Below are 27,781 nucleotides of genomic sequence, written 5' to 3'. Positions count from 1 at the left end.
GTATTAATTAGGTCTAACACAGGTCTTTATTAAATCAGGCGGCCTCGAATTTGATTCATCTTGAATCACATTGTTTTTTTTAAAAAATCATTGAAATAATTCTAAACTATTTTATATACATACAGTACACGTACTTTGGATCACAACGCGTATGCAAATGTATTTTTTAGGAAAATATATATAGGTCAAGACGTGAACCAATTAACATAGGAAATGAGTAAAACGAATAATATTTCTATACTGTTAGAAATTATATCATCCTCTGTTTTTAATTGCAATATAGGTTCATCTCTTTGCTTTGTTATTTTGTCAAACCTGAACAGATCTTGAGTATAAGCACATAAAGTAAATAAAGAAGGTATTCCAGCAGAAATCCTACTCCCCCTATTCAATCAGAAATAGGATTGTCAATGAGACTTTTGTGGTGGAATATTGGTTTGTTTTGTGAATCTCCAATTTATATATCACTCTGAATTCAAATCAGAAAGTATCTAATTTACTGTAATTCAGGCTATATATCTTTGGCAGGTTGACTATACCATAACCAATCATGTCAATGTTTCATTCTCCGGATGTTTTTAGTGCATTACTGGGTCACATAGAATATTCACAATCTTTGAATTGCTTCAGTAGCTGGTTTTCTCTCTAATGATACCCCACAGTCACTATTTGAATTAATTCCAATCCTATGCGTGTATAATTCTGTGCTGCTTGTAGCTTTTGCTCATGTAATATCTATATGCAACATTTGATCTAACTTATATTTTAAAAGTTATTCTAGTTTAATTCAACCATTTCATGATACCTATCTGAATTTGAATCAATGTACTTACTTCCAAGTATCTTCCCAAGAATCTTAAGTGCGCTGGAAGTCCTGCACAGAGGGTCAAGTTAGAAATTCATAAAGGAAATACAGATCCTCCCCCTGGACATCTCAATAATAATTTCTAAAAGACATGTACATTCCTTCCTTGTACCTTTGAAAAACCCAAGTGAAATTTCTCTGTGTTACTCTTTTAGATGAATTATAAATAGCTTCAACTTTCTAACTTTTTAATTTGTGGCATTTTATGCATTATGAGAATTTAAAGCAGGAAATATTCAGGTATGTGTGCCATGAGTTAAATAGGGCTTGGAGAGGAGGAATTTTCAATTTTCTGTAATTTGCTTGAAAAGCTTTATATGAGATGAATGATATACATTTTGTGAAATGTCAATTATAAATTCTATGAAATGTCAAACAGTTTTTATTTCTTTTATTTTTCTATCTCTCACTCTTGATTCCTAGCAACTACCTAAACAAGTCTTTGCAGTTTTCACGGCAACAGTTCAAGAAGTAGTTTGACACTGTTGTCTTTCCAGGACTGAGATAACGTAACTAGTCCAGTCACTCAGATGGCTTCATGCCTAAGGTAGGTAGAATCAGTCTTCAACTTCTAATCCAAAACCTTTAACCATTAGATCAAATTATATTTTTAAGTATGTTTAGTGTTGTAATAAAAGACGTATAGTTTGATGGGTCGTTTTCTGCAGGCTGTTAGTTACCTAACTGCCACAAATCTTGGTAATAATCACATTTGGAACTTTTTATGCAGTTACACTTTTTCTTAAAATGCATATTAAATTAAGTACAAATAGAGTAGGTTACACACCTATAGGGATAGAATGAACATGTAATATTCCTGCAAAAGAATCAATATTTTTACTTAAAAAACAAAAAAAAAACAGCACTACTACATAAAGAAAGAACGACTTAAAGAAGCATTAAAGAACGACAACCACTAAAAATTCTTCAAAATTTTATTTATAGAAACATCTAAACGGATCGTCAAAATGATGCCAAAAAGCGAGTAAAGCTTGAATAGAAATCACAGTTTTAACTGCTAGCACCATTTTATCTTAAAACATACACTAAATTATGATTCTGGGTATATACAAGCTATTTAAAATACAAAATGTAGCATTACTATAGTTTTAAAAAACATTGTACTGTATGATGAAAACATTTTGAAATGGAACTGTTCATTTTCGCATTATGAATTTCTCAAGTTAGATTATTCATAAGATTTTTCTGCATGGATCTAAGTACCTAGAGTAAAAGATAGTTTGAAACACTAGTTTTGTCATTCTTTTACAAAGAAAGTAGAAAACAGTTATGTCACTATAATGTAAAAAAGGTGTTTTACTTTATAAAATGTATTCCCTAGTCTATAAAAGTACTAATGGGACTACAAAATTAAGCATTGTGTTAAGTTGTCTTTTGGTCATATGCAGCCAAATGGTAAACACATTGTTGTTGTTTTTTACAGCATAAATTATTTCAACATATAGATTCTAAAGAAGTGGAATAAAGATGTAAAAACTTTTTCTCCATGTCTATCCCCTCTATATTTTCTTTTGAATCATTTTCTAGCATCTGGCACAACTTGTAATTAGTGTTCAAAGTACACATAAAGTGCTAAAAGTGCAAAAACAGTGTTTTTCTTTCAATATAATCTGCGGGTTGTTTTGTATATGGCATGATGATTTCTAACGAAAATTGCTTCCATATGTTTGGGATTCTAGAAGGCGGCTGCAATATTGTAAATGGAGTCTTATGTAGCTTCTGTGTAAGTTGATCCACATTGGTCATGTACAAGATATTTTTAACAATGCTGGTGCTCCTCAACAAGTCACTGATTACAGGCATTGAGATTGTCCACATGTTCAATAGAGTAGCTTTGAAATAATACTGCCCCATCTTGAACAATCTTTACTCAATCTATAGTGTAAGTGAAACACATAGCTTAAGATCAAGTGTATCCAGAACCTGATGTGCAAAGAACATTTGAATCAAACACCTTTTTCTTTTTTCTAATGGCTGCTTTCTTTTAACTCTTTAAAAATAACAGATTATAAGTACGGGCTGGTGAAATGAAGAAATACTTTCTGCTTTGACATCTACTGGGGTTATTAATATTTGCTTTCATGTTTAAATCTTTGCAGTAGAATACTAAGTAATCAGAATATATGCATTTAGTTACTCAAGTAATATCTGTTTTACATCAATTATGCAACAAATCATGTTGATCATAAAGAAAATAGCTTTTATACTGCTGGGTTAATAGTGGGATATGGCATTTTAAATTAATCTAGAATGAATTTTGGCAAAATTAAAATAATTTCAAGCTATATGCATTTGCACTTAGGCATACGAGACTTTGACAATATCAAACTTCCTCAAAGACAAACTTTTAACAATGCAAAATGAAATACTTTATTCCTCTTCCGTTTAGAACGGTCTTCTCCGACATGCATCATAGTAACTAGTGGTATTAAAAGGTGAAAACATGTCCTGCTTAACAAAATGGACAAATTTCTCTAAAGGACACATTATCATGCCAAAATGCTTGTTAAGATCCCGGCAGAAGGAAGTTTGGAATGTAACATCAACCCCATTGTAAAGGATACGAATAAAGTTTTCGTTATATTTTTTTTCATCTTTCCATAACTCAAAGACTAGTCTAGCAGCAAACCTTGGAAACTTGGCCCCAGTGATGCCTAAGGCACTAAGAACAGGTGACAACGTAACATCATGAGCAGAGTAAAGCACAAATAATTCTTCTTTCTTGCCTTCTGCAATCCTTAGCATCCGATTGACTGTTTGGTTCAGGATTGGATGAGTTGCTAGCAGTGCATACAAGTAATAGTATTTCTTTTTTTGCCTTTCCTTTTCATCTTCAAGTTGATGTTTCTTGATTACTTTAAAGTGCTCGATGTCTATGCAACCATTCTTAGTACAGGGAAAGCTAGCATTATGGCAGAAGTGGCACAACATAGAATCAATGGGATTAGAAGCTCTTAACTGCCGGGTGGGAATGCCAACTATTCTGGCCATATCTGCATATGTCTTTTCCAAATCTATTTTTTTCACTCTGAGACTATACTGGCGACGTTGCTCTTCCTCCAAGTAATGGTTTCTTCTCTGGCATTCACAGTGTCCAGAACAAAAAATTGTGCTCCATTGGTTCCTAAAATTAATTTTCTTCCAATCAAAGTCTGGCAGAAAAGAATAGAGCAATGCTAGTCCACTTTGTAGAGTCCGACTCTTTCCAGTGGTCTCCAAATACAGATGTTTATTTGTCCAATCAATTGGTAACAAGTTATGCTTCTTTATATATATGTCACGTAACAGTTGTCCATTTTGTAGGTGTTGTACAATCCCTTTAAAAAGAAAGAAACAAGGTAAGCCTTCTTTCAAGTAAAATCTAGGAGACTTTAGCCATGTCATTTATTTACTTTTGTTTAATAGTAATAGCACTTAGACTTATATATCGCTTCACGGTGCTTTAAATCCCTCTCTAAGCGGTTTACACACTCAGCATATTGCCCTCAACAATCTAGGTCCTCATTTTACCAACTTCGGAAGGATAGAAGGCTGAGTCAACCTTGAGCCTGCTGAGATTTGATCTGCCAAACTGCTGGCAGCTAGTAATCAGTAGAAGTAGCCTGCAGTACTGCATTCTAACGATTGCACCACCATGGTTAATAATTTACATAACAATAAGTCCTAAAGAGATATCAAATAAACATAAGCTTCTTCTGGTCCTGTTGCTAGCTGACTGGAAAAGAGTAAGCTTTTGCACATGTAGAAGCTTCCTTACATTATTAGAGATGCTAGATGAGGCTTCATGGTAAAGTGAATTAAAGCAATGCAGATGCTTCCTTTTTAAAAAGTGGTGTGCATTTATGGCGTGGTTTTAAACTCACATAGCATTAAGGCATAATATTTAAGGTGCTAGTAACCAGGAAACCAAGAAACTGTTCCAGCCCCACCTTAGGCATAAAAGACAGCTGAGTAACTTTGGGACAGTCACTCTTTCTCAGCCCCTCGCTTATGGAACTAGATGTTACAGAGAAAATAGGAAGAGGAAAGAATATTAGATATATTTGCCATGTTTGGTTACTTAAAACTTAGATAAAAATCAGGTAGGTAGATAGGTAGATAGTTGTGTGGCAAAATAAGATGTACATAATGAGTAAAAGTATATTATTTTCTTGTCAATATGCCTCCCATTCCCTCCCTCCCAAATCCATGAAAATTATTACACAGAAGTTGTTTCCCATCAAATGAGTATAATAATAATATATAAAAAGATAGTGTAGATTTATGTTTTTTGAGAATTTTCACAAGAAACTGAGAAATCCCAGAACCTCTGATCAGGTAGAAAGTAGAAAATTGATACCGATAGTATAACAAACTTTGTGCTAAATGAAGCCTTTTCCTAACAAAAAGACTAATTAAGCATTTTTCCTCAAAGAAAAGCCCCGATCTGAAACTAACTGACTTTGTTTGACAGAATGGCAGGCATGCACCAAAATGGTCATGGTGGGGTTTTTTGAAGAATGCCACATTTGCCAGAAAATGCCTTCATGCTTGTGATAATCATTTTTGCCTTTTCCATTGTACTTTATAAAAATTGCTAGGGACGCTCTGGGCTGCATTTAATGAACCACTCATGCCTTAAGCCCACCCAGTTCTGTTCACACACACGCCTGACTTGCACTGTGCACTTGCGCAGGCACTGCACGCTGTGTGCACGTGCACACTTTGCCCTTTGCAATAAAAACAGGTATAGAGCATGGGTGGGGGTGAGCCAAAAGAGGCACTGTACCGGTATGCTCTCAGCTGCTCTGGGCCACTAACGGTAAGGCTGTACCGGGCCGTACCCGCAGCAATCCACCTTTGCAGTTCTTGCAGAACCTTAGGGCATAGTCTATCTTGGTATGTTCCTGTTTGCAGATTTATTAACAAAACTCCTGTATAGTTTATTATAGAATGATTATCAAAACATTCAACACTGTTTCTTTTTTCTTGTTTTATATAGCAACATTATTTTCTTTTACTTTCTTTCTTTTTAGTTTATCCTACTCTCTGCTCCGACTCTTCTGTTAATTTTCCTTTAAACTTTCTACATTTATTTCTGCCTCTCTTATAATAAAGGAGACAATTAACATTTATGTAGATTTTAGCAGAATGCAAGTAATGTACCATTTCAACACAGGATGCTTGCATTAGCCATCATCAGAGGTAAAAACACTTCTGAAATTTACGCAACATTAATTAACAAGCACCAAACCCACCATTTATTATTCTGAAGAATAACAAAATGAACCTTCAGGTTACATAACCATATAATCAGCACTTAGATATAAATAATATTTTAGGAACTATTGAAAGACTAATTTATTTTGACAAACTATGAAGTAAAATTTCAATTATCTTATTTCTTCACAAATGATTACTACAGCAGCTTAGCTCTAAAGGCAATTCTGTTTTAAAAAAATACAGTCCAGAAAAACACAAAGACTCACCAAAATCACAATGTATTAATCAATGTAACAATAAAAAGTCATTTATAAAAATATGAAATAAATTACTGATGGAAACCCAAGTTCTAAGATAAATCCAAATTTTTCTGATAATGTCAGGCCAAAACAACATAATCCAAAGGAGGCCATACAAGTGCTTCCTATTTATTGTTTATTTATATTTATAGCAAGTACAGCTAGGGGAAAGGAGAGAGCTAATACTATTTGTAAACTGTAGTACAATAAAAACAGCTCATTATTTTAAAGAACTTTGCTAAGAAAACTACAATTAAGGGAACCTCACCGAAGTCTAATATCGATTAGACTTTTAGGCTATCAATTAGACTATTACGCTATTCCGGAACGGGCCAGGGAAGCCAATCTTTGCCGCTTGTCCACAATCTTTAAACCATAGCGCTAATATTAAATCTGAGTGTAGGAGAGTCCAAGAAGTCCAAATTGCGTTTCCTGAGTGACCAGTCAATAAGCCAATTCTGACACATCTCTCTAGGGCCGAAACTGAGTCAAAAACTGGGCCAGAGAAAGAGGCAATGGGGTGTTGCTGCAGGAAGAACTCTGGGCAGAAAGGACAAGTCAACCCATTCTTGATTCTCCCACAAACACACTGAAGAATTAAGGGAACCCCCCCAAAGTCTAATGTCTTTAAAGCATGAAAATTTGATGCTATTTACTTTTTCTCTTAAATCCCTTTTTCCTTTAGCATTGTATTTGTAGATTACAAACCAAATGGTAGGTTTGTCTTTTTTTATATATCAGTAACTATACCAGACGTTTTTTCAACTGACCAGTCAAATACAAAATGGCTTAAAAACGGAAACCATGCTAGTTTTAAAGAATTATTCAGACAAGGAAGGAGAAATGAGAATTTCTTACAGAAACTATATTATGCTGGGGATCAATATGCTCCCAAAAAGGCATTTAAAATATTTTTGAAGTCTTTTCAAAAACTTTTAAGAAAAAAAATAAAAGCATCTCCACCATACTGATTTTTTTTTGGGGGGGGGAATGAAAATAAAAACCAGTTTTACATAGTTACCTGTCTGTGTAAGTTCTCCCATTTCACACAGTGAATGGCTTGGGTATCGAGGCAGGCTGTTCAAAGATCCATCCATTTGGGCTTCTGATCCTTTAGACATATGGCTAATAAAAGCTTCAAGCAAAGGATGGGAAGGCTTTCTAAAAGAGATTAACCAAAACAGCTGTTTAAGGGTATAAAAGAAACTGTAAAGATTAATGTGTTCTAATTAAGAGACTTCAGAGAATTTCATGACAAAAGCATACTTTCTACTAAAAAAAATACTCTTTATGAAAATGAAATACAGAACCATGTAGATGAACACCTGTGCACTTAAATAACTTTGATATTCATATTTTTAATCTATTAATTTGTAGGGAATTTTAAAATACTTTAAAAAAGTAAACTTTATGTTATAAAATAAGAAAAGTTATATAGTTCTAGTGCTGTACATTCAAAAGTTAATTTTTTTAAAAAAATAATTTAATTTACATGTCATCTTATTTTAAAGTTTTGAAATTACAAGAAACACTTAAAACAAGTAGGTCTAATGTTTAGTTTTTTATCTGAATTTTTAAAATACTTTCTGTATACCACAAGGTGGTGCCAAACTGCTTTCATTTAACTTCAGATACTATTACACATAATTACAATTTAAAATAAATCATTTACTTAACTAAAAAGTGGTTTCAGTTTTGCTTTATTACCATATTGGCCAAGAACTCATGTATATTGAACAACCATAAAATATAACCATGCAAAATGATTTAAACAATACTGAAATAAACATATACAGGTGAAACTCGAAAAATTAGGATATCGTGCAAAAGTTCATTTCTTTCAGTAATGCAACTTAAAAGGTGAAACTAATATTTGAGATAGACTCATTACATGCAGAGCAAGATAGTTCAAGCTATGATTTGTCATAATTGTGATAATTATGGCTTACAGCTCATGAAAACTTCAAATCCACAATCTCAGAAAATTAGAATATTACATGCAATCAATAAAACAAGGATTTTATTGTACATAGAACAATATCAGATCTCTAAAAAGTATATGCATGCATATGTACTCAGTACTTGGTTTGGGCCCCTTTTGCAACAATTACTGCCTCAATGTGGCATGACATGGAAGCTATCAGCCTGTGGCACTGCTGAGGTGTTATGGAAGACCAGGATGCTTCAATAGCGGCATTCAGCTCTTCTACATTGTTCGGTCTCATGTCTCTCATCTTTCTCTTGGCAATGCCCCATAGATTCTCTATGGGGTTCAGGTCAGGCGAGTTTTCTGGCCAATCAAGCACAGTAATCCCATGGTTATTGAACCAGGTTTTAGTGCTTTTGGCAGTATGGGCAGGTGCCAAGTCCTGATGGAAAATGAAGTCAGCATCCCCATAAAGATCGTCTGTGGAAGGAAGCATGAAGTGCTCCAAAATCTCCTGGTAGACTGCTGAGTTGACCCTGGATTTAATGAAGCACAGTGGACCAACACCAACAGATGACATAGCTCCCCAAATCATCACAGACTGTGGAAACTTCACACTGGACTTCAAGCATCTTACAGTGTGTGTCTCTCCAGTCATTCTCCATACTCTAGGTCCTTGGTTTCCAAATGAGATGCAAAAGTTGTTTTCATCAGAAAAGAGGACTTTGGACCATTGAGCAACAGACCAGGTCTGTTTTTCTTTAGCCCAGGTAAGATGCTTCTGAAGTTGTTTGTTTTTCAGGAGTGGCTTCAGGAGTGGCTTGACAAGAGGAATACGACATTTGAAGCCCATGTCCAGGATCCGTCTGTGTGTGGTGGCTCTTGATGCACTGACGAGAGCCGAGGAAGAGCCGAGGTGGCTCAGTGGTTAAATGCAGCACTGCAGGCTACTTCAGCTGACTGCAGTTCTGCAGTTCGGCTGTTCAAATCTCACCGGCTCAGGGTTGACTCAGCCTTCCATCCTTCCGAGGTGGGTAAAATGAGGACCCGGATTGTTGTTGGGGGCAATATGCTGACTCTGTAAACCGCTCAGAGAGGGCTGAAAGCCCTATGAAGCGGTATGTAAGTCTAACTGCTATTGCTATTGACTCCAGCCTCAGTCCACTCCTTGTGAAAGTCCCCAACACTTTTGAATGGCCTTTTCCTGACAATCCTCTCCAGGCTGCGGTCATCCCTGCTGCTTGTGCACCTTTTTCTTCCACACTTTTCCCTTCCACATAACTTTCTATTAATGTGCTTTGATACAGCACTTTGGGAACATACAACTTCTTTTGCAATTACCTTTTGAGGCTTTCTCTCCTTATGGAGGGTGTCAATGATGGTTTTCTGCACAACTGTCAGGTCAGCAGTCTTTCCCATGATTATGATTCCTACTGAACCAGACTGAGAGACCATTTAAAGGCTCAGGAACCCTTTGCAGGTGTTATGGCTTAATTAGCTGATTAGAGTGGGACACTTTGAGCCTAGAATATTACACCTTTTCACAACATTCTAATTTTCTGAGATTGTGGATTTGGGGTTTTCATGAGCTGTAAGCCATAATAATCAGAATTATGACAAATCACAGCTTGAACTATCTTGCTTTGCATGTAATGAGTCTATCTCATATATTAGTTTCACCTTTTAAGTTGCATTACTGAAATAAATGAACTTTTGCACAATATTCTAATTTTTTTATTTTCACCTGTATGTTAGCCTTATTAAAATGGTTCCTAGACGCTAAAGAAAAGTATTTTGCAAACATATATACCATCTTGGGCTCCTGGCAACTAAAAATTAATATTTATAAAATGTGTCAGAGTTGCCAGGTATTTTTACTATTACCGGTTGGTTTAACCTTATTTAACATATATTTATTTATTTCATCTATAGGCCACCCAACTTTTAAATGCCTCTTTAGTTTTACAACTAAAAAACAAACCCAACCTATAAAAATATAAAGTAATATTATGCATTGAAGAATATATGCTCTAATGATTCATCTTCCCCCGACTGATATACGCAAAGCTTCTCTATGGATGAACAATTTCTTAATGTTTATAAGATAGCTGATGGAAGAGCATTCAAGCAGGCTGGAGAAGGCCTGATGACACAGGTAGTCCTAAATTTGCAACCATTCATTTAATAATCATCCAAGGTTACAACAGCACTGAAAAAGTGACTTATGACTGTCCCCATGGTCATATGATCACAATTCAGGTGCTTGGCAATTGGCATGTATTTACAACAGTTACAGTATCATGACATCAGATAATCACCATTTAAGACCTTCCCAGCTGGATTCACTTATGACTTCATGAGTGATTCACATAAATGACAAAAAGATCATAAAATCAGGTGTGACTGGTTCAACAACTGCTTCCCATATAACAGAAGTTCAGACCCAATTGTGATTGTAAGTCAAAGACTACCTGCATTTAGAATAACACACAGCTTTAGGTAAATTGCAGGGTAGTATCTTGAATGTTTGCTAATAGACCAATAAAACCTGATAGTTTGATCAGGTTCCTTTGTAATTCTATATCCCCAATCTACTACTTAGTCACCACTTTGATTTTATTGTTGAAGCAAGGATCTTGGAAACTATTCACAGGAAAGGCCACAGGTGTGCAATTTGTTTATAACATTTCTCCACTACTTGAATCTACAGTATACCTGTCTGAAACAATTACTAAGAAAAGCATCATAGTCATCAAGCTGAGCCTTAGCCAGTGAAAAATATTATTTGCCAGACTTCGGCTTCTATCCTAAGGAGAGAAGCTTCTAATCTCAGCAATACAGTGGAAAACACATCTGGATATCTAGGAAAAGGCTATTTAAAAGCTACCGTATATGTAGTATAAGATGCACCAGAGTATAAGACGCAGCAAAGTTTTGAAAGAGGTAAATAAAAAAAAAGGTTTTGCACTCTGCAATCCTCCCCAAAATGGTCCATGTTTTCACAAAAAACTGGCCCATTCCCCCCCCCCCCCAAAAGGCATGAATAGACTTTAGGGAGCTTGCAGAGTGCTCTGGAGGGGCGGGGGGGAAACAAGCAAAAAGGACCAGTTTTTCATGAAAATGACCATTGGCTTACCTGAACGGACAGTCTCTGCGCACTGCGGAAGAGTCCAAGCAAGGGTTAAATTCAGTCTATTCGCCCAATGACTGAGTTAATTTTCTTAACCATGCCTCCTTTCCTCATTGAGCTCAGTTTAAAAACGAAGGTGGTAGTCTGTGACGGACTTGTCCACGATATGTGTTCAGTCAAGAGAGTCATTGCTCCTCACAGCCTGAGGCGATCTGGAGAGAAGAAGAAAACCCCAGGATGGAGTTGGACTCTCCCGCAGTGCCCAGAGAATGACCGTTCAGGTAAGTCAATGGTCATTCTCCTGTGCGCTGCTTGGAGAGTCCAAGCAAGGAACATACCCAAGCTATGTAGTCCCAGGGAGGGAAGTAGAATCCAGGGTGTGTGGAGCCACAAAACCCGTTGTAAAACTCTCCTCTCAAAGGAAGCCTTGGCAGCAGCGCAACACTCAATGCAATAGTGTCTAATAAACAGTGTCAGAGATGACAGGTGGCCGCCCTTCAAATTTCCTCCACTGGAGCTTGTATTATCCACGCGGCCGTAGTAGCGGTGCTCCTCGTGAAGTGAGCCGTAATTCTTGGAGATATAGTTTTGCCCTGATGCTGGTAAGCCATCTTAATGCATGCCTTTAACCACCGCCCAATGGTTGATGGTGACACTTTATGTCCCACTGGCTAACAAGAAATAAAGAGTGATTTGGAGCGGCGAAATTCTTCTGTCCTCTTGATGTATCTGTGGATCGTCCGCTGCATATCCAACTTGTGCCAGGTTTGTTCTTTTGGATGGCGAGGATGAGGGCAAAAATTGGGAAGTACAACTTCTTGAGTCCTGTGAAATAGGGAGTTAATTTTAGGCAAAAAAGCTGGATCTAACCAAAGGATAATCCGGTCAGCGTGAAAAATGCACAGGTCTTCACGGACCGAGAGCACCTCCAGCTCTGACACCCTCCTAGCCGATGTGATGGCTAACTGTTTTCAGGGTGAGATGTCAAAGGCCGATGGATCGTATGGGCTCAAACGGTAATTTGTCAGCTCCACAGGACAAGCGAAAGATCCCATGAAGGAAACCTGTGAATTACAGGCGGATGCAGATTGGCGGCGCCCTTGATGAAGCTTTTCACCTGAGGATGCTGTGTCAACGATACTAATGAATGTCTCATCAAAATGGTAGCGAGAGCTGCAACCTGGCGACAAAGTGTGTTGGGGGATAACCCCTTATCCAACCCTTCCAGCAAAAATTCTAGCAGTTGCGGAATGGTCACCAGGACGGTGTCTACATTATGAGCCCTGCACCAAGTAGCAAAGGCGGCCCAACTGGCGTCATAAATCCTAGTCGTGGATGGATGGTGCAGAGGACCTTGTCTGAAAAATTGCCCTTCTTCAGGAGTTCCCCTCAAGTGCCAGGCGGCCAGCTGGAGCCAACTGGGATTCGGATGAACTATGGCCCCCTGACTGAGTGAGAGAAGCTCCTGAGGTATCTTCCATGGTCTGCGAATGGAAAGGCTGATCAAGTCCACGTACCAGGATCTCTTGGGCCATGTCTGCCTGCCAGTGGTGGAGCCACAGCAGACGGAGTGAAGTAACATTGGAGGCTAATGCCTGGGAGGCAAATTTGGCGGCGTTAAGGGAAGCATCAGCTGAATATTTGACAGCTGCGATGATTTTATTGAGATCATGCTTCCATCTTGAACACTGCTTGGGAGGATTCAACTTCAACTGCCAAAGCCAAATCAATGAGGTCTTAGTAAAGAAGGATGCTGAGGTGGATGCCCTAATTGACCAGGCAGCCACCTGGTAGGTTTTCTGGCATGCCTTCTCCGCTTTCTTATCTTCAGCCTTAAGGCCTTCGAGAAGGTCAGCTAGTAGGGCAGAGTTGAAGGTTAGAGAAATAACCAGGGCATCAACCCATGACAGCTTCAATAAATCCTCTAGGTTGCTTTCAACCGAATAGAGGTTTTTATCAGCCCCACTGTGATTTGTTAGTAAACCAGGCTGCGCCCACTGGCGCTGAACAACGTTCATGAACAGCTTTGGTACAGGCACCAGTTCCTGCACAGGAGCGTTCTCCTTGAAGAGCCACTCCTTCGGATCCTGAGATCCATAAGTAGTTGCTGTTCCCTGGCTGGGAGTGCCTAATTCACTGGAAGTCTTAGCTTTGCACAGGATTGATTTGAAAAGAGAGGAGCAGAACAAGCCAGTGAAGGCAGGTTTGTCAGGGGGAGGATTTTCATCCTCTGATAATTCCTTTTCCCCTATATCATCCTCCTCGAAGACAGATTCCTCTGTGGTGATGGAAGTGCCCAGAGAGGGGGTCCCTGAGCCCAGTCCCATGGTTGGCCTTCTGGGGCGGTTTGGTAGAAGAACCTTTGAGAGCTGCGAGCCTCTTGTGGAAGCCAGCCTCAATGCCCCTTTCAATGGCCTGCTCTATGACCTTTTGCATTGCAGGAGACAGATTGGGCTCTTCAACTTCGGTGGGTCCTTGCACCGCCTGCAACTCCCCTGTCCTGATGCCTTGAGGGCCCCTATTCTTCCTCATCAATGGATAAAGCGAAGGGGCATAGCTCCTCCTGCAAGGAGGAGGATTCTGTGTAACCCAGGGAAGCTGCAGGAAAGGAGCCCTGGGATCCTTCATCCACCAGGGAAGGAGAAACGTCCCTTCAAGGAGAGGGATGGGCATGGGCCACCTGTGGATGTGGTAAGGGGCTTGAACCCTGGGGTTGGTGCCCAGAAGAAAGAGGCAGTCTCCGGGTCCTTTCAAAGATTTTTTCCAAAGCCCTATGCCTGCGGGCCTCAGCCTTAGACAAGGCCTTGCCCCCTCTGGAATTGGGTGTTGCCTTCCCTTGGTGTCCTTACTGCCACCCTCCCTGTCAGAGGCTGTGGCCTACTGCGTTTAGATGTGAATTCAATCTGCTTCTCTGGTGCTTTTAGATTACTGTCAGCCATGGTGTTAACAGGCAGCAGAATGGGAGGCGAACTTGCTTCTTGTGGCAGAAGGCGACTTCACAGATGAGCAGTAGGTCATTGACACCAGCAAGAGCTGCACCTTTCAGATAGTCCTATGGGACAGGAGTATGACCAGTGGGGCCAAAGATCTCCTAAGCCACTCTGCGATGGTCTTCTGTGGGGAGGAGGCCTTGCCACAGCCCCGAATGAAGGCCAAGCACTCCCCAGTGGTGATCTGCAGTCTGTGAGGCAAAGTGCGGCAAATGGAAAACGGTCCAGTTGAAAAGCACGCGAAAAACCATTCCAACATGGTGGCCATGATCTTCGGGTAATGAGGGAGCTGTCAAAGGCAAGTCGAAGCCTCCGACATCTCCGGTACAAACAGTCAATTGAATAGACAGCTGGGAGAAAAGAAGCCTCCTACCTCCCTCACTTTCAACACAAGAGAAGCACGAAGGAAACCGCTAGTTAACTATAGAAAAAAACAATTACAAAAATAACAAACTCTATACTATTTAAGGAGAATTCCAGTCTATTCGCACAAAAACTGAAGAACTCTCCAAAACACGTGTGAACTGGGCTGGACTGAGTTTTTAAACTGACCTCAATGAGGTCCTTGGGTGACTAGACTGAATTTAACCCTTGCTTGGAGTCTCCAAACAGTGCACAGAAGAACGGGGCCATTCGTTTAAAAAAGGGGGGGTATGGATAGCCTTTAGGAAGCTTACAGAGTTCTCCTGGGGGCTGGGTGGGGTAAAATTGAGCAAAAAATGGGCCATTTATTGCTCATTTCTGCCCTCCCCAGCCCCCAGTAGCTCTCTAAAAGCTTCCTACAAGGTATGCATGGCCATTTTGGTGAAGGGGAAGCAGGGTTTCAGAAGACAAAAAAGGCTGTATTCAGTGTATAAGACGCATCCAGATTTTCAGCCTCTTTTTTTGAGATAAAAAGGTGCGTCTTATACTCCAAAAAATACGGTAACTTGTTTTATCAGGCTATTGGAAAGTGGCCTTAATTTTACCCCATAAAGAGTTGAGGAAATTTGAAGCAAAAAACTTAATTGCAGCAGGAATATAGTTCATTCCTTTTTTCTAGGGGCATTTGAAAAAAAATCTGTCATAATTTTTGCGGTTATAAAGGAAACATTATTTAATTGTCCTAAATCATGTGATCACCTGCTGACAAGCAAAGTCAATGGAGAAACCAGAATCACTTAACCACTATGTGACCAACTTATCAACTGCAGTGATTCATTTAACTGTGATAAGAAAGGTCATAAAATGGGGCAAAAACATCACTTAACAAATGTCTCATTTAACAACAGAAAAATGGGATTCAATTGTGGTCATAAGTCGAGGACTACCTGTATTTGAAATCAATGACTTCTCTGCTTGGTTGACTATATACTATTCCTCAAAAATAGAAATGGAACCAATCTAATGTAGTAGTCCAAATATATAAACCAAGTCCTGACTGATATTGCAGTCAGCAATATCAAAAGCTTCTAACAGATCTAGAAAGATTAACAGTCACATGATCTCCTATCTGTTAACAAAGTGATCCATACATGTAATCAAATTTCACTTTGTCTCCAAACTAGGTCTAAGAATAAACATTTTGCACTTCATATCAAGCTCCATCCAAGTAAAGTTGTAACTGCATTCTTAGCCAGAAAAATGTCAGAGATAATTTGAAACAAATAGGAATATAACAAACTTTATTTTCTTGTCATTGTTTATACACAACATTTCAGAATTTGTTATGCACTTGACTATAATTCATCGCTTGTAAGAATATTCTTCAATGTTCTTTATAAAATATCTGCTCACACAAATCATACTACATAATTTGAATACTTTTGTATGAAACAATAAAAACAACTTAAGAATTTACAACAAATTTTCTAAAAACTATATTAAAAACAACTGAAAAGGCTTTTTAATTTCCAATTAAATATTACATTAAAATGTATCTTTTTTAAAAACCTGAAGCTCTTTTAAGAAGCACTTCATTATTATGTATATCCTAAACACTAGCATTTACAATTCATGAAAAACCAGTACTGCTTTGGTTAGAAAGCATTCTGATTATGTCTCAGTAAATCTAAGCAATGCTAACATACATATAGTCATGAAAAACTACTCCTCAAAGGCAATATGTGGAAGCATTTGTACTTCAAGAAATAAATCCTACACCCCCCTATTCTAGAAGTTTCATTAGGCGTGCTAGTATTCACAAGAAAAGAATAGAGTTGAAGAAATGCAAAGAAAGAAATGCAAAGCAGCTAAAAGTACATTCATTGGTTAATTACGTTTCCATTAAAAAAAACATATTAAGAATCTTTCTTTTGAATGGCCAATTAACAGTATCCAGGCAACAGTGTGGAGATTGATGATGCTATCTAGGCACAATGAGAAAAGTATTTTGTTAGTGTGCTTGAGCCTCCAGAAAGACTCTTCAGTTTTAAATTCCATAAAATAGGATAATGTGAAAGTTATTAAATATGCAATCTTACCCTTTAATACATAAATATATAACTTGAGAGGTAACCAAAGTGCCCCTAAGTTGAATCTTACTTCTGACTCCTATTTATCCTATGTAGATAAATATATTCTGATGTATCGTCATCCTGATATATCATCGACCATGGTATCCTACTGTGACGACTCGAGGGGTTGGGAATGGGGGGCACCGTTTTACGGTAGTTCTCCTCCTACCTGTCGGATCGGTTGCAGTTTGTGTTGACAGGAGGGCAGGGATCGACCCCGAGGCACGTCATTTGTGGGATGCCCCGGGGGTCGGTTCTCTCACCCTTCCTGTTCAACATATATATGAAACCACTGGGTGAGATCATCCGTGGTTTTGGGGTACGGTATCATCAATATGCTGATGATACCCAACTTTTCATCTCTACCCCAAACCACCCAAACAATGCCCTCGACGTGATGTCCCGATGCCTGGAGGCAGTGCGGATCTGGATGGGGAGGAATAGGCTCAAGCTCAATCCCTCCAAGACGGAGTGGCTGTGGTTTCCATCATCCCGATTTGTGCATCATGTTCCATCTTTGATGATAGGGGGAGAAATTTTAGCCCCCTTAGAGAGGGCCTGCAATCTGGGCATCCTCCTGGATACGCGGCTTAGTTTAGAAGAACACCTGACAGCCGTGACCAGGGGGGGCTTTTTATCAGGTTTGCCTGGTATGTCAGTTGCGCCCCTTTCTGGATCGGGATGCTCTGTGCAGTCACTCATGCCCTCGTCCTTTCTCGCCTAGACTATTGTAACGCTCTCTACATGGGGCTGCCCTTGAAGAGCACCCGGAAACTTCAACTGGTCCAGAATGCAGCTGCACGGGTTGTCATGGGGGCACCCAGGTACTCCCATGTTACACCCCTTTTAGGCGGCCTGCACTGGTTGCCGGTTGTCTTCCGGGTGCAATTGAAGGTACTAATTATGACCTTTAAAGCGCTCCATGGCTTAGGCCCAGGATACCTGCGAGACCACCTACTGCCACCGGTAGCCTCCCATCATCCAGTGTGATCCCACAGAGTTGGCCTCCTCAGGGTGCCATCAGCCAGACAGTGTCGACTGGTGACCCCCAGGGGGAGAGCCTTCTCTGTGGGAGCGCCTTCTCTCTGGAATGAGCTGCCCCCGGAGCTTCGTATAATCCCCGATTTCCAGTCCTTCCGACGCACCCTAAAAAGTTGGCTTTTCCAGCAAGCCAGCCTGGCCTGAACAAAACAAATCAAAGTATTGATTATTGTTAATTTTAATTTTAATTCTTTTAAAAAAATGTGTCATTGTTAATTTTAATTGGGTTTGGGGATATCCTATTTAATTTCTTTTTAACTTTTGTAGTATGTGTTTCTTTTAATGTTGTATGCTGCCCTGAGTCCTTGGGAGAAGGGCGGCATATAAATCGAATAAACCTCTAAACCTCTAACCTCTGAAATATCTCCAGCAGAAATCTACAGATGTTATGAAGTCATTCCAATTATCACTTTTATCCTCATATTCACTGGTCACCCGTCTTTCTATTTCTTACAATTTTGCCAAACACAAAGCTTTGCTTTTTTTTTTGGTTCATAATTCTTTGCATTACATGTTCCCAGTTTGTAAAGTTCTGCTTTTTTGATGAAATCCTATTCTAGTCTTTATTTAAAACAGAATGGATTGACTGGTGCCTCTTGAAGTCCATTTGTTTTCTTAGTTATTATTTCCAAGGTCATAATCCAAAGGTATCTATCTTTGCTCTGTCTTTTCTTTCGTACTCACTGTTCAGTTTTTAAAGCCATTCATTACTGGCAAAAACAGTGTTTCAAGTATTCTGGCTGTGTTGTCATAGAAATAGATAACATGATCTTGTCTAAGTTCATTATTATTTTCCTCCCTAAAATTAAACTCCTTTTTACTTCTCTGGCATACTATGCATCTTCATTTATTTTTGAGGGTCAGAGAATAAAACTATATATTATTTCAGTTCACTTCATCGCCGTCCATTGTTATCTGTGGTATTTAGCATTCTTACCAATTGTGAATCTTCTTCTAATTTAAGAACTCCACAGATGTCTGTGTGCTTGAAGTCTTTGGTCTATATGAGTTACATGTAACCTTGAAACTCCCAACAATTCTAGGCAGCACATAACTATCAAAACATGGTAATTACAATATATTTTTAAAAGAAAAATGAATAAAAGATTACAAGAAGAACAAGCTAAATGAAATAAAATACTCTCCCTCTCTCTCTTCTCCTAGATGAACGTAATAACAAACCCAAAATCTATTGTCAGACCTTTTTCATTGCTCTACCAGGTGTTCCCAAAATGCATATCCCCCCAAATTCCTTAAATAATCTATCCACCCCCTGTACCAAACCTGGAGCTGTAATGTCTGCTGACTATCCTGTCCTTTTTCCTACAACATACATTAATTAAAAGTTGATATAGTCAATCCAACCAATGCTGCTCTGCCAACCAACTAAACCAGTGATAGCTAACCTTTTTGTTGTTGGGTGCCAAAAATGTGAGCGTGTGCATGCAATAGCACACAAGCATGCAGACACCCATAATGCAAAACATGCCCCCACATGCACATGCACGCACAATCCCCCCCATGTGCGTCGCACTGCTCACCTCCAAGCTAAACTTGGTATTTCCGCCGGGGAAGGGCGTTTTCGCACTGCCCAGGTTCCAAAGCCTCTGGAGCTTGAGGAGGGCAACAAAGGGGCCCAATGGACCTACCAGAAGTTCGGAAATGATCCATTTCTGGCTTCCAGAGGGTCTCCGTTTTTGCCTCCCCTGCTCCCAAGCCTCTGGAGCCTTGGGAAACATCCGGAAACAGATAATTTCTGAACTTCCGGTAGGCCCGTTGGTCTGTTTTTCACCCTCCCCTGGCTCCAGAGGCTTTTTTGAAGCCTCGAAGGGCAAAATCAGCCTCCCCTGGCCCCCCAAAAGGCTGAAAATCAGCTGGCCGGCACACACATGTGCGCTGGAGCTGACAGATCATGTGCCAGTAGATATGGCTTCATGTGCTACCTTTGGCATGCATGCCATAGGTTTGCCATCACGGAACTAGACCATTTAATCAGTATACACTAGGAGCACACTTCCATCATAAAATCAGGAATTTTCTGCCCAGTAAACTTTATCCCACAAAAGCTCCTCTTATTCCAGTATGGAGTTAAGCTTTTCCCTTTCCTCATTCTATGTTTCTCATCCACTTGTTAGTCAAATCCTCGCTGAATTCATCCACAGGACTGTCAAGTGTTTATCACACAAGGTTTTCCACCTTGAAAAAAAAATTCTCAGAATCTTGGAAATTACTAGTTACTGTATAACGAATGATTGGTGATAGTGGATTGAATTAGGAAAAGTCGACACAATTTCTAAATAATTAATAACCAGTGAATCCAATCCAAACCCTAGGAATTTTACTTTCTCTCTCTTTTTCTTTTTTCTTTTTGTGCCTTTCCGCTTCCCCCAACATTGGCAATGATAAAGGAAGTTGCTGTCTTCTTCTGGTTTCCTTTCTCAACTTATTCTATTCTCACCAACTCCAAAACTTTCTCTTCCATGTTGATGGAGAAAGTAGAGTAAAAGAAGTCATATACAATATATAAATGGCAAAAATAAGAGCAAGCACACTATCTAAAGTTGGGGAAACTGATGTATGTACAGGTTTAGGTTTAGGTTTAGGTTTATTAGCATTTGTAGGCCGCCCTTTTCCCTGAGGGGACTCAGGGCGGCTCACAGAAAACCAGGGAGAGGGGAATACAATATTAAGACAACAACATATAATAAAAATAGTAAGCAACATTCATTCATCATTCGGGCGGGGTAGCAATTCTTATCCCCAGGCCTGACGGGCGAGCCAGTTCTTCAAGGCTATGCGGAAGGCCTGGACGGTGGAGAGGGTACGAATCTCCACGGGGAGCTCGTTCCAAAGGGTCGGGGCTACTGCTGAGAAGGCCCTCCTCCTTGTAGTTGCCAGCCGACACTGGCTGGCCGATGGAATGCGGAGGAGGCCTAATCTATGGGATCTTATAGGTCGTAGGGAGGTAATTGGCAGAAGGCGGTCTCTCAAGTATCCAGATCCACTGCCATGTAGGGCTTTATGGGTGATTAATAGCACCTTGAAGCGCATCCGGAGATCGACAGGTAGCCAGCGCAGCTCGCGGAGGATAGGTGTTATGCGGGTGAATCGGGGGGCACCCGCAATCACTCGCGCGGCTGCGTTCTGCACTAGCTGAAGTCGCCGGATGCTCCTCAAGGGCAGCCCCATGTAGAGCACATTGCAGTATTCCAGCCTAGAGATCACAAGGGCCCGAGTGACTGTTGTGAGGGCCTCCCGGTCCAGGTAGGGTCGCAACTGGCGCACCAGGCGTACCTGGGCGAATGCCCCCCTATGCTACACCCATAAGGTAGCATAGAGCTTGTGGAAAATTTATTTAAAAAGTGAAAATGGTTGTTTCTACCTACTTTGTTAAATGAAAATGACAACCTGTTATGTAAGGAGAAACTCTTCGGAGTGTAATGTATTTAAGAAATGTGTATGGTATAAAACATGAGATAAGGTCAAGAACAAATGGTGCTGAATTAATGTGGACTGACTGCAAATATGACTAAAACAAAACAAAACTGTAAGTGGTCGGCACATATATAGAATAAATAAAGATCAAATTAAAAACAAATAAAAATGAGTAAAGGGTTAAAAGCAAGTCATTTGCTGTTGTACAGGAAAGCCTTAAAAAAGTGGGATATAAATGAATACATGAAGCAGTGTATAGATATAGTGACTGAAAGGATATCATGCAAGGGACAAAGTAAATGTTGTAGATTTCTATCCCTTTTTTCTGCTTTGCATAACATAGCTTATTCTGCATGATAAGCATATAAGTAGGAATGAAAAAAGGTTAATGAATAGACAAAGAAAACACTGCCATTTATGAATATCCAAACTCACTTAACATACAATACTTTTAGAATGGCTAAATGTTTCATAAACCATAGGTTATATGGACAGGCACTCATGTAATCTTACACAACTGCACTGTCAGAATAGCAACTGCATGGGGATAACAGCTAAATTAGGGGATATAAACTCAATATTGTTTTGTAACTAGCTTTACATAGAACAAAAGAACTTTGTATAAATAACAGTTACAGTTTAAGTCTCTACAATGTGGTTTGCTGCTTTGGCTTTGTTACTTTTCAGCTTTATAGAAGAATTAAAATAGTGATTTAATCAATATTATCAAAGAATGCCTTTGACAACTTTGGATTTTTTTCTAGTACTATTGTACCAGATATTTTTAGAACTATAGTTGTCATGTCCTATAAAATGTCCAAATGGCTTTGAATTATCTCTCTTTAATTAATATTTCATTCCCTAAAGTAAGTTCATTAAAAATCCAATCAGTGCAATTAACAACTTATTCATCACTTATCTTATTACAAAATGTAATTGCTTACTAGAGCCAATTCAATTTACTTCTATTCAAGGCTATTCTAGAAAAATGCATTATGCATGGCTCACTTCAGCACAGTAGCGTTCTATTTGAGAAAATGTGTTTATCACAAAAGGTTACTGAGTTCTGGTTCTCTGTTAAATGATTTTAGTTTACAATTGTATGGAAAAGTTGAGATGCTTGTGAATTCTGACTCATTGATTGAAACAGAAGGGACAGAAACAGACACAATATTTATATGTTACAGAGTTAAACACAACATTCTTCAAATTTTAATGCATTCTATTTATGAACAGTTATTTATAGATTCAAGGTAAGAAAAGAGTATAAATATGTCAGGTGCAATGTTTGGGCTTTCTTTCAATCAGTACTTGGTATTATCTCCTTTGACATAAATAATAGCTTCTATTATTATTATCAGATAAGAATATTTATATTCTTGCCTTTGTAATTATTTTCCCACTCTTCCTTGCAGAATCCTTCTAGTTTGGAAATAATATTAGTTTATTTGCAATTGTCATTCTGCTGAGATATCCAGCTTCTTTATAACACGAGATGAATATTTTTCTACAGAATTGGCATAATATACTACCTTAAAAATGAAAAACTCTCGTAAAATGGATGAGTAAACGAATGACTAAATGATTGGCTTTTATCTCTTAAAACAACCTTAAATCAATTTTTACTTTTTAATATGTTATTCTGGCAACTATTCCGTCATCAACTTCTCTTATATTCAATGTGATAATGCAACCTCTTTTAACCATTTATGAAAATCTAAGATGTTGTAATTGATAATATAGATATTTTTTTCTTTTCCTCTTCAGTACTGCATCTTTAAATTGTAAGCCTAATTGTAAGCTCATCTCTACTTATGTATAAAATAACTAGAATATAAAACCAGTATAATATGATTAAGTACTAACAAATCACCCGCTCAACAACACGTGCTTTTAGCGCTGATTGGAGGAAAACCAGAAAAGCAGCTTTCTGCTTTCCAATCAGCTGAAATTCCAGTGCTTTCAGTAAAGGATTAAAATGTTTTCTACAGCTGTGAGTCACCTCTGTTAAAAATTCTACCAATTTTGGAGTAAGTGGCAGAAAAGAGATTAATGACAGAAAGCGAAAGGAAGATAAGAATATAAGATTATCAATATTGTGTGAATAAATATGCAGAACACTATAGAGGTGAAGCATGAAAGAATCCTTTTAGAAAAAGTTTGTAGGTCTGAGCTTTGATGACATTCTATTAAAAATGATTATGAATTTTGATCAGGCACTAACATTATTTGTGCAGAAATAAAATATAAAAAGTATTAGTATAATACCGAAATGTTACCTGTTAGGCATTAATGTACAGTCAATGTCTGGCCGTTTTGTTCTGGGAATGGCATACAGAGGATATCGGTCTCCATGGCGAATTAGTACATGAACAGATATCAGTTTAAAATAGTGAGGTCCATGACCTATAAGAAAAAGAGCAAGAATAGACTCATAATGGGGAACCCTTTTAGAATTCCAATTGCACTCCAAAAATTTATACTACATTTACACCTTTATTTAAACATACATTGGCACTGAACAATTGTAACAGTTGAGATCGTTTTCCACAAAAGGTGACTAAAGGTGGATTATAAAACTCTCTGTGTGAGAGACATATTGCAAACAAGAGAGATGAAGTGACTCAGTAGGTATTTAAGCTAGATCAAGAACTCTCCAAATAAACTCTTCTGAGTAGGTTTGACAGTATGGTAGAGAAATAACTGCTGCACTCTTATACTCACTCACTGGATACAATTCGCTCTAAGTTCAGTCAGTAGGATTTGGAACCTTTTTTTAACTTTTTTTAGCCATTTCATGAACATGAACTGGCATCCTTCTTTTGCTGCCAAGTTCCCATAATATTGCCTTCATCTTTTTCCCAACCTATTCCTCAGTTTTACTTAGCATTTTTCCTCCTATGGCAGCCAACAAGCTGCCATAGGAGGAAAGGGCCATTCAGTCCCGAATACAAGAAAGTTATTTCAAATGAGGTTCTCCCCCTAAAATGATCAGGTCTCCAAACTGATCCCAAATAGCAGTTGACAAGTATGTGTAGTGGGGAGATATAAGAATTTTATTTATATATGGGTTATAATATAAAATTAATGATCTGTATTAGATGATTATATATAGAATAGGAATTGCTCATGGTTTGGCATATTTATGCTTTAATTTTTTTTCTGTTGCATTTATTTTCACTTATTTCTTTAAACATGTGTTATGGTTCTTGTTTCTTTTTGGATAATGTTTTAATTCTTGTGTTTTATTTCTTTTGCTTTTCTTATTATTATTTTAAAAGCAATAAAACTATTTTTTTTAAGTATTTGTGGTGGTGCTGTGTATGGTTAAGGAGGAGAGAGAGAACCTTTTTCTCTGTGGTTTCAAGCACAATGACTCCAGGAGGCCTGTCAGCTTCATCAACTTTGATTATCATATAAAAAGCAGCTAATAAGGGTACTGGGTATTGAAATAGCATGCATTTCATGCAAGCCCTACTTATATTCTTTCTGTCAGCTGCGCTTCAGAGTGTCAATAATTTGGGCTGATGCAGGTCATTGCTCTGCATGAAAAGCTCCTTTTCCCTGCCATCTTCTTTCTTTTGCACCAGACAGCTGGTGCCCGGGAAAAGAGAGGGGGATGGGTGAAAGGAGGAGGGGGTGAATCTGACAAGCCAATGGACAGAGCTATTGATTGGTTGCCTGGTGATACTGAGAAGATCCTCTGGCTGTAAGACAGAACAGAGGTAATTGGTAGTGATGATGGGGCAGCAAAATGTATACCCATTTTACTTTTCGGCTGGACCAGACATTTTAACTGATTTAGTGGGGGGAAACCCTGCTTCGAACACAGGGAACAACAATGGAAAAGTTTTGGAGTAATCAAATAGGAAATCAAAGAACCTACTTCCCATGACTGCATGAAACATCTGTATGAGGTACCGATCTAATGGAAACTACTGCTGTACTACGTATAAATAATAGTGCTAATTGGGCTATTTTTAAAAAAATCCATTTTCTAATTCTTGCAGCTCAGATTCAGAAGCTGCATGCTTTTCTATAAAAACCATTCATTCTACTTAAAGCCTCTAAGGATTTTAAATGCAAAGCATGACTAGATCAGTCCTGTGGGGGAGGGACAAAATTATATTTGAGCAGCTGTTCCAGTTTAAGCTAGTAGGTAATGTCTTTACTTTTATGTTAAATGCTGCTTTCTGTTTGGAATTTGAGAGCATTCTATTAGCAAGGTTTCAGAACTGCAATAGAATTAAGCAAATAAATATGAAGAGCAATCAATAACAAAATTGCAGTTACCTTCCATACTGCGTTCAGAGATGCTGGGAACATTACAATAAAACTGGGCTTCATAAATAGGATCAATAGCAGGTGGCTCTGTTAGTGGATTAGGCATTATTCTCTTTCGATTCTTGGAATGCAGACCATCATCTTTAATTGGCTTAACAGGAATCAAATGTACTAAAATATAAATAACCAACATCAATTGATAGTGATTAGTCTAATGCTAAATTATTTATTTGCATAATTCAAAATTCAAAATGCATAAATAAATATGGAATAAATATGGAAACAGGAAATAGACTTCCATAATTTTCTTATACTAGACTTCTGGTATAAAATCTATTTCTACATCACATTAATTAATGATTTCTTAGTAGGTGGTATGTAATATAATTATATAGTTTCCCCGAAAATACGACAGGGTCTTATATTTTTTTGACCCACGAAATATGGCCTTGGGCTTATTAAAGGAGAGGGCTTATTGTTTTTGGGTTGCCGGGTGTCTGTTCCCTTTTGACCGGAGTCCCAAAGAACCAGGCACAGCCTCAGGGTCGGATGGCTGTGTTGCACTGTCACAGCAGCAACACAGCAGCCATGAGGTGGCCATGTTCATGAGCAGCCGCCCGGCAACCCCCCTTTCCAGCCGGGCACAGTGCCGCTGACCGATCTTGCGGTACCCGGAAGGCACCAAGCAATGCGAGCGCCTGTTCGTCGCTTTCCGCCTCCCGCGGCTCGACACCTTCGGAATGCTCCTAGGTAAGTGAATGGGGCTCTGCATGGCTGGAGAGGCTTTTCCGCTCCCCACTCGCATGACCCGCAGGCTCATGATGCCCTTGACTAACTCTACAGTACCTGCAGAGCCAGGGCATCTTCGCTGCTTGGGTTTTTGTTTTTTGTTTTGCTTTCAAAGCATGGAGGACGGATGCCGCTTTGGAGGTATGCTCTATGGTAGCGTACAACCATAGAGCGTACTCCAAGAGCAGTATCCTATCTCCGTGCTTTGGAAGCCGTAATGGAGGATGGATGCCGCTCTGGGAGTATGCTCTATGGTTATACGCTCTGCAGCCCACAACTCTCTCCAGCCATGCAGAGCCCCATTCACTCTAGGGGCATTCCGAAGGTGCCCAGCTGCAGGAGGCGGAGAGCAGCAAAAAGGCGCTCGCATTGTTTGGTGCCTTCTGGGTACCACTAGATCGGTCAGCGGCGCTGTGCCCAGCTAGAAAGGGGGGTTGCCGGGTGGCTGCTTCCGAGCATGGCCCCCTCATGGCTGCTGTGTTGCTGCTGCAACATTGCAACACAGCCATTCGACCCTGAAGCTGGGCCCAGGTCTTCGGGAGCCCAGTCGCAAGGGAGCAGCTGCCCGGCAACCCCCACTTCAGCTGGGCACAGAGCTGCTGACCAACCTAGCGATACTCCGAAAACACCAAGCACCACGAGCGTCTTTGCCCCCACCTCGTTCCCACGGCTTGGCGCCTTCAGGATACCGCTAGGTCGGCGAGTGGTGCTCTGCCTGGCTGGAGGGGGGGATTGTATAGGGGGCTTATTTTCAGGGGTGGACTTATATTTTTGCCCACGCGAAAAATGTCGCAAGGCTTTAGTTTCAGGACAGATTGTATTTTCAAGGATACATGGTATAATTTTGCTGATGGAATGGTATTCATTAGTAAAACAATTTCTATCTTTTCACTATGCATTGCTTTGAGCTGTATAACAGATGCAGACAGTGTAAGAGAAATAGTATCCAAACAAAATCCTGTTGACAAAAGGAACCAGTAAAATAAAATCACAAGGTTTTAATTAAAAGCATAAGCAATAAATAAATTGTTTAGGGCTCTAATATTGCTATTTTATGTAGAGTGAATTATGTTTTCTTAGAAAATATAGTTTTCAATGACAATCCATGTCAGCTTCCTTAAATATGTTTAAATTCTGCCTAAAAAAGAAAATCCTTTGAAATAAATGTTTTTTCCAGGATTATCTTTACTACCTACAGCATATTCTAAATACAACATAATATGAAGTAAGATAAATATGCCCATCTCCTAGTTTAGCCTAATAAATATTCTTCTTTGAGTAACTATTACTACTGAAAACAGCA

At 39.1% G+C, this 27,781-nt stretch overlaps 1 protein-coding gene across 3 annotated transcripts in view; it reads right to left on the bottom strand.

The window, feature by feature from the left end:
- Positions 1-2,042: 2,042 nt before the first annotated feature.
- The window catches only part of PXYLP1 (2-phosphoxylose phosphatase 1), a 46,976-nt gene continuing 21,237 nt past the window's right edge, over positions 2,043-27,781 (bottom strand). For all 3 annotated transcript variants that reach the window (XM_032225301.1, XM_032225302.1, XM_032225303.1), the window contains exons 3-6: positions 25,699-25,860; positions 23,685-23,811; positions 7,409-7,548; positions 2,043-4,203 (exon numbers count right to left, since the gene is read on the bottom strand). In XM_032225301.1, the coding sequence (XP_032081192.1) occupies positions 3,272-4,203; positions 7,409-7,548; positions 23,685-23,811; positions 25,699-25,860 (1,361 nt within the window). In that variant the 3' untranslated portion in view covers positions 2,043-3,271. The remainder of the gene's footprint in view (positions 4,204-7,408; positions 7,549-23,684; positions 23,812-25,698; positions 25,861-27,781) is intronic.

Source organism: Thamnophis elegans, chromosome 10 (genome assembly GCF_009769535.1).
Source record: "Thamnophis elegans isolate rThaEle1 chromosome 10, rThaEle1.pri, whole genome shotgun sequence".
Classification (NCBI taxonomy): Eukaryota; Metazoa; Chordata; class Lepidosauria; order Squamata; family Colubridae; genus Thamnophis; species Thamnophis elegans.
The sequence above is the reverse complement of the archived record's forward strand: the minus strand, read 5'-3'. Positions and strand labels throughout refer to the sequence as shown.